At 43.3% G+C, this 12,367-nt stretch overlaps 1 protein-coding gene across 1 annotated transcript in view; it reads left to right on the top strand.

Annotated features, from left to right (window-relative positions):
• LOC136610155 (disintegrin and metalloproteinase domain-containing protein 9-like) overlaps positions 1 to 12,367 on the top strand; it is a 56,723-nt gene that overhangs the window by 23,708 nt on the left and 20,648 nt on the right. Inside the window, exons 9-14 of the mRNA XM_066589403.1 lie at positions 443 to 502; positions 1,510 to 1,581; positions 4,248 to 4,420; positions 7,241 to 7,322; positions 7,432 to 7,568; positions 9,315 to 9,486. Of these exons, the coding sequence (XP_066445500.1) occupies positions 443 to 502; positions 1,510 to 1,581; positions 4,248 to 4,420; positions 7,241 to 7,322; positions 7,432 to 7,568; positions 9,315 to 9,486 (696 nt within the window). The remainder of the gene's footprint in view (positions 1 to 442; positions 503 to 1,509; positions 1,582 to 4,247; positions 4,421 to 7,240; positions 7,323 to 7,431; positions 7,569 to 9,314; positions 9,487 to 12,367) is intronic.

The following is a 12,367-nucleotide window of genomic DNA, read 5'->3' on the forward strand; positions in this document are numbered from 1 at the left end:
GTTAAGTCCGGATTTCCGGCCTGAGACAGTGAAAGTTATATACGTAGTTGAACAGTCGTTATCTTGATACAGCGCCTCTGGGAAAACAGCCAAGCACGTGGCCTTCGTGTTCGGTTCTGTATTATCTCTGAATTTCTGGACACATCTCTCTCAGCCTTGCAAACTTTTGGAATATCTGATGTAAGGCGACATATAAGTTTTTCTCATTTTAACTTTGAATAGAACTTGCATACAGGTATAAAAACATAAAGAACATATGGCAATATATACATATACCCTCACATCATCCCATTGCTTCTAGTCTTTACTTGTGCAAATGAGAATAGGGCTGATCCCTCTGCAGTTAAATTTCTCCCCCATCTGGAAATTCAATGTTTTTTTGAAAGTTCCCTCATCTCAAGTTGTAACTTTTTATTATCCTAAGTTTTATTTTTTTTTGCAGGAAACACATGACCGGAAAACAGCATACTTGGAGTTGTTTATGGTGGTTTCTTATTTACAGGTATTTTGCCTATATAGTGTATAGTTACAGCAGTTACATGATAGAGAGCAATGACAGTATATGACACCAGAGCTACACACTTGTCTCTGTTACCACTGAGTCCAACGTGTGACTGATGCTACACATATTCTGCACATTGCATACTGATGCTAAATACTGTATGTAAATAATAAGATAACATGTAATACATGGCCAAACATTGCTGCCAATAATTGTAATTCTAAAATCATGAACACAAATATGGAGTTTGTCTTTCTTGCTCCTCTCCTCTTCCAAGGCTTTTCAGTGGACTTTGGAGCATGGCTGTTGAGACGTCCTGTTGGACATTGACCAACTGGTGTTGCAGCTGTCCAGCCATGGAAACCAAATCCTGGTGCTCCAAACAAATAGTGCTGGCTTTGCTTCCAGTGTCAGCCCCTATCTCATGACAGGTGCTCTAAGTCCCATGTACAATAAAACCCCTTTTAGTTGACAGAATCAGTCTAGCAGAGCAGAATTTCGACTAAGAGGTTAAGACAGCTTATTGTACCGTTCTGAATATTGTACGGCTGCACATTTATTTGATTTATGGCAATAATTACTTTCCCAGAATAAAATGTATGAATTCTATGCAGTCATGAGCTATAAAATATCATGTTGGCATACGGAAAAACTGCCAGCAGAGGGCAGTAGATACCTATAAAATTGTTAACTTTATCCCTAGTGTGTATCTTCCATTCCCAGTGCATTATTATTTTATTAGTAGTAATCTAGCACTGTTATTTCCAGGGTACTGTACATATGAAGGGGGAATAAGTACAAAATAAGGCAGAAACAGGAACAATAAGCATGAAGCAAATGAGTGTCAAACAGGTACAGAAGAAGAGAGGACTCCGCTCACGAGGGCTTACAATCTAGAAGGGAACATAGTGCATGTATTTAAGTATATAGTGGTATTATTTTGGGACATGTATTATTGAATTCACTTCTTAAATATGTATATATATGGCAATGTATTGTCTTTGCAGTACCAATTCCATGATGAAAATACCACGTCTCTGATTGAGAGCATGCTTGAGCTCATTAACCATGTCAATACTGTAAGTATGATGGATGAAGACATTTCCTGTATTATGATCTGGTTGCAAATCTCAATGTTCAAATAACACACACAAACAAACTGTGTAGATCAGGGGCGTAACTAAAGGCTCAGGGGCCCTGATGCAAAAGGTGAGCTAGGGCCCCCCTCTATCTGTATCTGTACCCGTACCCATACCTACAACATGCTGTACAGAGGCATAACTTGAAGCTTCTGGGAGCCAATGCAAAATCTGTAACAGGGCCCCAAACTATAATGCTTTATTCATAGTACCGGGCTCCCTATGTGGAGAGGAGAGGCCTTATTGGCCCCCTAAGGCTCCTGGGCCCAGGTGCAACCGCACCCCCTGCACCCCCTATAGTTACGCCCCTGGTGTAGATGTCAGGAATATATGTAAAGTACAGGGTGATTCAAAAAGAATGGTGAAATGTGAAAGTTGATATCTTCATACATGAACAGCCAGAATGACATGAAAAGATAGAACTCTTCAACTTTTTATTGCACCTTACATATGTTTGATGTGTCAAGTCGTTAGTCCAGTTGTGCCCAGAAACTGCCCAGTTTATCCTCTGTTATTGATTCCACTGCAACGCAGATACATTGTTTTAGGTCATCTAGTGCCCACACTGAATATCTGTAAGGTGCAATAAAAACTTGAAGAGTTCTATCTTTCATGTCATCCTGGCTGTTGTATGTCAATTCATGTATTAAGAGTTCAGCTTTACGTTTGCATAATTTTGTTTTAATTAATCCCTTATACTATATTCATTGACATCCACATCGTAAATGCATAACTTCATGCAACAGTTTATATACAGGTATGAATGTATGTATGATGGCAAGTTTGAAAATACATTGCATTTCTTCTCTTGTACTCATCCTACTACAAGAGTGGCAGCCTATTTTATCATTCAGAGTTTCATTCACATTTCTGTTGTTTTATTTGTGTATGTGTGGGCTTGTAGGCAAATTTTTGTATAAATACATCATTTAGGCTGCATTTGTGCTTTAGTTAAGGCTCCCAGTTATAATTCCATGTCTCTCTTCCACTTTTAGGTCAGGCTCACATGACTGGATGGAATTCCGCATGTAGGAGGCCCACTGTAGATTCTGGCTGTGAGCCTGCCTGGTGGCCCTGCGTACAGGACTAACCTGTATTGCATATGGCCGCCTAGGCTCGCATGCGGTCATGCGCAGTACAGCTCTTTTTTTTTAATTATTTGTATTTTACATTCCATCGCTTATCGATAACGCGGGTACCCACAGCCCATACACAATGTTAACTACATATGGACTGAGGCACAGACCTCAAGGGAGGCCGTCCGCACAGAGTCCGTGGCAAAATAGAGCATGCTGCGATTTTTCTTCTGCTCGCAGAATACGCAATTGGTATCCACAAGTGTGAAGGAAAAATTGAAACTACATGCCTTTCAATGCCCGCATTTTGCTAGAATGGTGATTGCAGATTCCACAATTAAAATTAAAATCCCCCTTAGAAGTAGAGAAACAAAACAGAAACAGACAGAAGGTTTTCAGTTAGCTTCCATTCCCTTAAGCTTCCATATTTTTATCTGAACAAATAGCGCAGTCCGCAATGTTCTACACCCAATGGAATTGAAGTAAACTGAAAGCTTTCTGCTTGTTTCCATTTATTTTTAAACCCATTGATATCAATGGGGAAAAACATGAAGAGGTTATTATTTCCATTTTAATTCAGTTTCTCAGCACGAAAAATGGAAGAAAGTGATGGAATTATAACTGACAGCCCCAACTGAAGTGTGAATGCACCCTAAGGCCTATGTGCGCTAAAAAAATGTGCTCCTCACATAAGCGAAAAACACGTGAAGGGGCAAAGTTTCATATGCGCAGCGGCATATGAAGCAGCAGCAGCTGCTCCACGAAAGTTCCCTCATTACTGAACACTGTGACAGCACTGACACAGTGTTCAGTGATGATGGGACGCCCCTCAGGGATGAAAGAATCACCCTGCCACAGCTGTGCTATCCCATTGCTTTCAATGAGGCCGGCACTGCTGATGCCCCATTGAAAGCAATGGTATGAAGGCAACCGCTGCAGCGATGATTTTCGTGGGGGGAAGGGTGGGGGGGCTTAAAAAATATAAGCCCTATACGGAAATTCATCCCTAGCTTCAGAAAAAGAAAAATCTTAACTCACCCAGAAGCGCTGTCCAGCTCTTCTCCCAGATCCCCGGCAGTCTTCTTCTGTCTTTCTGGTGGCCGGAGATTGAAAAATCCCTGGTTCCTAAGAACGCTGCCTCTGATTGGTCGAGCTCTGTGACCATTCAGAGGCAGCGCTTTAAGGAGGCGAGGATTTTTCAATCCCCAGCCACCAAAAAGACTGAAGAAGGCTGCTGGGGACGAAGAGAAGAGCTAGACAGAGCTTCTAGGTGAGTTAAGATTTTTTTTTTATCTGCAGCTAGGGATGATTTTCGAAGTAGGGATTATATTTCAACCACCATCCCATCGAACAGCTGATTGGTAGAGGTGCTGGAAGTTGGACCCCTCATTGATCTGATATTGATTATCTAGGTTGTAAATATTTAAGTCCCAGAGAACCCCTTTAGTCCATTTTCCTTCCTATCATACATATCTAGTATCTGAAGTGCACAGGACACATTCTAAAAGTCTTTTTTTCATCCCTCCTTAGGTCTTCCAGGCTTTGAACACACAGATAGTCCTGGTGGGGCTAGAAATCTGGTCCAATGGGAACCTCATTAACACAGAAAGAGAGCTGGCCAATGAGATCCTTTCAGAGTTCTTGGAGTGGAAAAAGAAGTCCCTGGATAGTCGAATGTCTTATGATGCCGTGGGATTGTCCTTGTGAGTCAGAATAAGAAGCATACCTGTGTCGGATGAAATAGTAAAACTGAATGGACATGAACTGTACCACAAGGGGGCAGTAGCTGAGATCCTACAAGGGGTAGACCAGCAGTCTCTAATACAAGCTGAGACACCTCTGTTTCCTGCCATGTGTTATAGTGAAATATAAGGGTCTTCTGACTGTACTGTCCCCAACTGTAATGTTGCATGTAGTGCACCCCAAGAAAGGTCAGGAGACAGCAGAGCTCTTTCACACGGGTCTTTGCGTATTTCGGTCTCTGAATATGCAACGTTTAAACGGACCAAAATACGCTGTTTCCTTGTGCGTATTTGACTGTTGACAGTTTTTATGCACATATTTCCTGAATATTTTGTGCATATTTACAAAAATCAATGGGCAATTTCAGCGTGCAATACACACCAAGGTAGAAGGTGCTGCGTCTGACGGAAAGTTGTGGGAAAATACGCAGCTGTGAATAAACCCCTAGAAATCAATGGGCTCTAGTCACTGCGTATTAAGCGCGTAAAAAATACACGTGATACACAATGGACTTACACTTGTGTTAAAGAGCCTAAGGACTCCCACACACTTGTGTTTTTCTTAACGCTGCATTTTTTTTACGCAAATGTCAATGGGACTTTCTAATGTGTGATTTTTGTGCGATGCGTTTTTAACATTAGATATTCCCATTGATATTTGCGTTAAAAAAGTACAACGTTAAAAAAAGGCAAGTGTGTGGGAGCCTTAACTCACGTTTATGCAGCATCTGAGGAGCAGGCCCTCAGCTGAGGAGTAAGTAGGGTAGAGAGATAACCTCCTCACTAAGGGTAGCTCGGGACCTGACCCCGTTACTACTGGGGGAGATCACAAAATGGGTAACTGTTGTTACCTGTAGTCCTGTTTGTCACTCGTGACGCCAACGTTCCATCCTCTGTGGTGAATCTTTCAGATGGAATAAAGTAGTCCATGTGCACAGAGTGTCTTTTCTGAACGAGAACTGGGAATGTTCGGTTCTCTCTGTTTACTTTGCAATCCAATTTTGGATTCAGGGTTTCCTAGGGGGCTTTCTTTTTCTGCCATTATACAATGGCACCATCTGCTGGATAGGGCCAGTACTGCAGTATGGGACATGCTGGAGAGGCCCCCGACAACAGAGCGGCCAGTAATCTACAGTGAGAATACCCTGCTGGACGTCTTCCGACATCGGAGCTGTACAGCCTTCAATCAGAATGTCTTTAGACGTCAGACAGTGGATTGGAAAGGGTTAAACGATGATAACAAATAACAATACAGCAGTTCTTACAGTGGTGAAGCAGCGAGGATTCACGGGGTATTTGTACATCTACAGTAATAGTTATCTGCAGGAACTCACTTTCCCGGTAACTCTCAATCTCTCTCCCGTCAGTCACTCACTGGCTTTCTCACTCTCTGGCGGTTTCTCCATTTCTCCGGACACACGCGGTTCTTACACGGTTTTCCTGGGTCTGGGCTCATGCAGGCTTTGTAGCTAGTCATGATGTGAAGTGTCTTGGGAAGGATAGGCCCAAGCGGGAACAGCAGACCACCTCTCGGCCTCCTCCATGTTTCCCTTCTCTTGCTAGCTCTCCTCTCTGGAAATCACTAGCTTCTCCTTTCTGAGGCTGGAACCCCTAGAACTCTCACTACTGGGCTCCCACATGACTACACTTTTATATGACACACAAGACAAAACAATACATTTTCCAGACAAGAGCAGACATTAACCCATTCATGCTGGCAGACACCCAATACACATAAATCTGATGCATACCACATACAGGACAGTGCACAGGACAAACATGTATTTTAGGGTGCTGAAGGGGACTCCAAACTCTGGGCCACTACATTTAGTCATCAAGGCCTGATGGTTTCTCATCTGCATAACAGAGGCAACACACTTAAATAGCTTTTCATGGTGGTATGGTAAGCTGCCATCTAATAGGTGGCGCTGCAGAGGTATTATTCCATCTCCCTTATTTGCATATTACCCATAGGAGCAAGGTGGGCCTTATAAATCCCCTTACTCACTTTCTAGGTGCTCTCCCTAAGGAGTGATGTTACCCTTCCCGACCCACATTCCTATGTCACACACTGAGTCGGCAGTGTTTAAAGCCAATGACAAGTGAATGATTCAACCATGATTTTTAGTTCTGCTGAAACTGCACGATGAATGAAAAGTGCACGATTCTCATTGTCATTTGCTCACATTTATTGTTCACTTTCACTCGTTTTAATGATTTTTTTAACGATAATCGTTATGTCAAAATGCAGCAGTACTGGACCTTGGTGATGACTATTGGCTCTCTGCACTTCACTGAGACTCAGTGCAGGCCTCACTCTTTTGTAAGCTTGCTCAACTATAGGCCTCACATGCTGGGTTCTAGACTATACAACTTTTAGTCCTCCAACTAATTGCATGATTATAGGTAATTCCCTAAAACTTGTTTACTTAGGAGAGTGAGCGCCACCACCCTGTACATTATAAACAGGCATGTTAATCAGCAATAAAACAGTGGCCTCTAGTGGCCACAAATAGCATTGCAGGCATATAGTACCACATCACACAGCATTAACCCTTTACACGCCTTGCCACGGCTTACATAGCCAAGAAGTCACCAGCAAGAAATCTGTGTGCATTTCACTCCCTGCACAAACTACACCATTCAAATCTATGCTCATGTAAAGGAAAATGTAAGTTAGAGAACACATTACACGTGGATTGCACAATTTTAATTGATTACACAATTAAAAATAATTAATTTTGAAGAGTAATAAACTATAATATCTTATGTCCGTTTTAGGAGAGAGAGCAGAATGTCATCATCTGGACTGGCACATTGGGGTGGGGCATGTGACCCGGATAACTCAGCATTCATTTCTATGGTAGGAATTACACCATATTGGTATCCTGCAATACAGCCCATTCTTGTAGTTGAGACCTGTCTTTAGCATCTCATTATTCTGCATGTCTGTTGTTATATCCTTTCTGCAGATGGACCGTGATAAGCTGGTGGTCAGCTCTGCCACCTTCATACACGACTTAGGTCATGTTCTAGGCATGAAGCATGATGCAATGGGATGTAGCTGTCAGTCTGGGAAACTGGCTTGTGCTATGGCTGAAGAAGGCTTGTAAGTAGTAATAATGGGCTAAATAATTATAAACACATATGAACTAATTTATCAGTGTGCTTATGGCTGCCTGCAGACAGCTGGGTCGGATACTGCTGCAAGAATTCTCGCAGCGGGATGCAGACCCGTGCCCCTGCAGACATCTGTGGCTCTCCCGCTCCTGGCATCTTCTCTGCTCTGTGATGGGCTGCCGCCCAGCCAGCGCATGCGCAGAGCGGAACCAGCCCATCACTACTGACATATCTGTGCAGGTCGAAATAAAACATGCCGCGATTTGTTTTCCGTGAGTGTTTTCACGTGGACAAATCATGGCTGTGTGGATTGGATTGCGTGCATGCATGCAATCCTATGGCAGCGTGAACGGGCAGAAATTCTGCAAGAAATCCCGCCTGGGAATTTCCGCCGGTGTGCAGGGGGCCTAGGCTAACCTTTGTGATGAAAATATATTGAAAAATATGGTATTCAGGCTGAACGCTATTTATGAAGAGCCTTTGCCATACAAATATGTTCGGAAAAGTGGTTGAAGCTTCAGAGTCTTCCTAAGACCCCCTAGCGCAGAACTGAACCATTCTAACTTTGAAAAAAAATGGTGTGATGTCTTTACATGTGGCGATTCCTTGCTATTGTGATTTAATTGTAATCGCAGTCACATGGTGCAGAGCTGAGGCGCAAAAGTCTAGATGGAAGGCTTAATTGCCAGATGATGGAGTGCTTACATTTACACACAGCACCTTACGAATCTTAAAGGGGTTGTCTGGTTACCAGACAACAATCCCCCTGCACCATAAACTGTGCTAAAAATAAGAAATGTTTAGTACTTACCCCTCCTCTGTCGCCATGATACAGATCTATAGCTCCACCATGGTCCCAGTGTTTGTTGTGGCAGATGATGTCAGCAGAAGTCACCTGACCGCAGCAGTCAATCAGAAGTTGCAGAGTCACCACTTGTTCTCCTGGCATCAGTGCTCACATCCTAGGCACCAGGAATTCCAAACAGTGACGCTGCAGTCTCTGATTGGCTGCAGCGGTCAGGAAACTTCCAGTGACATCATTTGCTACCACAAACATCGGGACCACAGCGGGGCTGCAGCATTGGATCGCAATAGCAGAGTACTGATCCTTTGTTATTTTAACACATTTGGTGGTATAGGGATAATGTTGTCCGGTAATTGGGCAAACCCTTTGAAATTTTTAGTATACCAAGATGTGAAATCACAATTTCAACTCTCTAAGGCCATTCTACATTTACGTGTTGAGACGATCATAAGCAACAATCGCAATTAGTCAAATTTTACAGATTTGAAGCATGTAAAGGCACTTAAAGGCATAGGGGGGAATTTATTAAGATTGCCAGTCTTAATCTGAAGAGCGCTGGAGTAAAATACACAAAATTTCTTAAAAGGACCAAGTCTTTTAATAAATCTGGTGCATTTTTACTGTCTGTGCACCAGAAAACTAAATCTATGCCAGCTCCAAAACGGGCAGAGACCTATTTCTGGCATAAATTATAGTAAATGTTGGGCCACAAGAGGCCACACCGTTTTTGCTAAGCCTGCCTACTGTTTGGAAAAGTTGCAAGAGCAGTGTAAAGGTAAAAGAAGTTGCAAATGTTTGTGCAAGAAAGGCATGCATCAGAATTTGCAATCCTTTTTTACGCCAGAAAACTGTTACAAATTTGATACTAAATCCCCCTATAGTTCCCCTAAAGTTGGCTGTGATTTTACTCAGAATGTTCTTTTCCTACAGGCTGTCATCTAGTTTTAGTGATTGCAGCGTGTTAGACATGGAGACGTTCTATGCAAGTGACAACGCTGATTGCTTGTGGAATGTTCCGGCATCTGATGTATCCTCTGTGAAGGCTCAGTGTGGGAACAACATACTGGAAATTGGCGAGGACTGCGACTGTGGCTCTGTAGAGGTCTGTGCCTTTAAAATTGTTGAGACATTAAAGGGATTGTCCCAAGATTTAAACTTAAGGAATAAGCACTGATCAGTGGGGTTCCCACAAGCCAGATTTCCACCGCCCATGTGAAAGGAGCAGTAGTCAAGCATTAACACTGATGTTCCATCCATTTCTATGGCACTACTGGAATAGCAGAGTACAATGCTTGGCAATCTTTGTCAGTCCCATAGACATGAATGAACCCGCAGCATGCATACTAAGACGCCAGTCCATTCATACACGGGGACATTTCACCCCTCTTGTGATCAGTGGGAGTGTAAATGGTCAGATACCCACCGATCAGATACTTATTCCCCTGTGGATAGGGAATGAATTTAAATCTTGGGACTACAATTTTAAAGGGAAGCTCAGCTTCTGTTACATCAGTGACTGGGGTCAGGAGATAAGGTCTGGATGTGTGTTAGTATTCCAATCTTGTAATATCATGACATATCGCTATGATATGACATAACATGATTAAAAGGAAGCCCACAATATATTCTTTATACTCACACATTCCCTGGATCCTCCTCTGAAGTCCCGGCGGAAATCTGACTCTTTTCAGAGTCTTGTGTGCGCACTCTCACATAGATTTGTATAGGAGAGCAAACACACAGGCTTCTGAAAAGAGACAGATTTTTATGCACCCCAGTGACTTCAGAGGAGGACAATACTGGATCCAGGGTGAGGGCCCTTTCACACGGGCTTGGTGTCAAAAAATTGCATCTATTAGAAGCGATGGTTTCCTGTAAAAATGATCAGCTGAAGAAATTTTGGACGCGTAAAAATTTGCACCTTAAAAAGATAGGACATGTGTGACTGCAATGCCTGCATCTAAGGTCCGTGCTGTGTGAAAAGAGAAGACCTGACCTATCTTTGGTGTGTTATGCGCAGGAGTCTCCATAGACTCCTATGGGAGCAAGAGTTTAGCTATGTCCGATGCTTGCAAAAGAAGATTACCAGTCATTAGGAGGATTTCTGCCGACCGAGGGAATTCCAAACAGCAGCTGCGCCGCTAAACCCAGAAGCACATTTTAAATGTCTGGATGTAAACTCCTGTTATTCCCCGTGGGGATGAGGGGAAGCCCTGAGAGTTCCGCTCATCTTCCTAGGGATTCCCTTAAACTCTGCGGGGACTAACAGGAGTTTACAGCGGGACATTTAAAATGTGCTTCTGGGCTGCAAGTTTTAAATGTCTTGCTGTAAGCAGCGGTGAATTCCTCAGCAGCGGGTTCCCCAAGGGATTTCTCCATAGTGGGGAGAGGGAGGGGCGGGGTTAGAGGGCATCCTGGAGAGCACGGGGGAGAGAGTGGGGCTAGAGGGAATCCGCCCTGCCCTTTCTCTTGCCCACCCCCTCTCTCTCTGTGCGATGGGGATATCCCTCGGGGATCCCCATAGCCCTGCTCTCCCTGCGATATGGGAATATTCCTCGGGGATTCCCATAGCCCTGCTCTCTCACTGCTATGGGGAAATCCTTCATCTTTCTCTATTCCCCGAACAACTGCACTTTTTTTAAGCAACACGCTGCTCCAGTGAATGCACAAAAAAATTGCCCGTTCACGCGATTTTTAGTTCAGTTTAGCTGCAATTTTTTGACATGCCTATACTGTGCTAAAACCAAGCCCATGTGAAAGAGCCCTGAGACTGAGTATAAAGAAATACATAATTTGGCTCCTTGCCATGTTCCCTAACAGCACCATTACTTAGTTTATAGAAGTAAATATATGGATACTGCTCCAAATAATAGTAGATTAGTGGATTGGAAAAAAGGACTCACCTGGTGTGGATCGCCTGTCAGGTGAGAGGTGTTCACACTGCTGGTCCAAGTTGGCTTGATATGTATTTAAATAGCCAAAGCACCGAATCCCTGAAGATGTCTTCAATACCCAGGGAGAGCGTCGTAGGGGGAATCCCAGGGTATAGGAAACACCTCGGTGGTGTGAAACAGAACAGAAGGAAATAAAATCCCCACGCTCTAAGCGAATGGTTAATCAATGAAAAAAAAAGGTTAACTTACTTCGTAGAGGAGTTCGCTGAGAGGACTGGTAAAAACACCACATCCCTCAACATGCAGACAGTCAAACTGCCTTGCACCCGTGGGTGTCTGCATGTTGAGGGATATGGTGTTTTTACCTGTCCTCTCATATTAGTATATCAGCTATTCTGGACTTTAGAGGAGTCCGTTCCCACAGCAGACTCTTCTACGAAATAAGTTAACCTCATTTTTTAATTGATTAACCATTCGACCTAGAGCGTGGGGATTTTATTTCCTTCCGTTCTATAACTTAGTTTATAGTGCTGTGGGGACATGACCGGTTCCCTTTGAAGGGATTTTCCAGGCTATTTCTATTTCTGAGCTGTCTTCAGGATAACTTGGGACTGCGGGCGATCAGCTGTTTGGGCACCCACTGTCACAGCTAAACACACAGGGTTTGGAGCAGAAGCAGATTGCTTAGACCCCTGTCTAGTCGGCAGTAGTGTTGAGTGATTATTAAAATGTTCAGGTCGGGAATGTTTGACCCGATTTTCAAAAAAGTATTGGATAACATCTGCATGGATTTTATAACGCTCCATCCAGATATTGCACTTGGTCAGATTTGAACTTACAACGTTAGCACGGCAAAGCAGCAGTGCTAACAACTGAGCCACTACAATTGTCTATTCAGCTCCAGAGCAGGAGAAGAACGGGAAGAATAAATACAGAGACTATAAACACACCATCCAGATGTTGCCCTTGGACAGATTTTAACTTAGAACTCCAGCACTGAAAGGCAGCAGTGCTAACAACTGAGCAATCACATCTGTCCTTTCTGATACAGTCCCTCAGTTGTTAGCACTGCTGTTTGCGTATCTGACC

Source organism: Eleutherodactylus coqui, chromosome 2 (genome assembly GCF_035609145.1).
Source record: "Eleutherodactylus coqui strain aEleCoq1 chromosome 2, aEleCoq1.hap1, whole genome shotgun sequence".
NCBI classification, from domain to species: domain Eukaryota; kingdom Metazoa; phylum Chordata; class Amphibia; order Anura; family Eleutherodactylidae; genus Eleutherodactylus; species Eleutherodactylus coqui.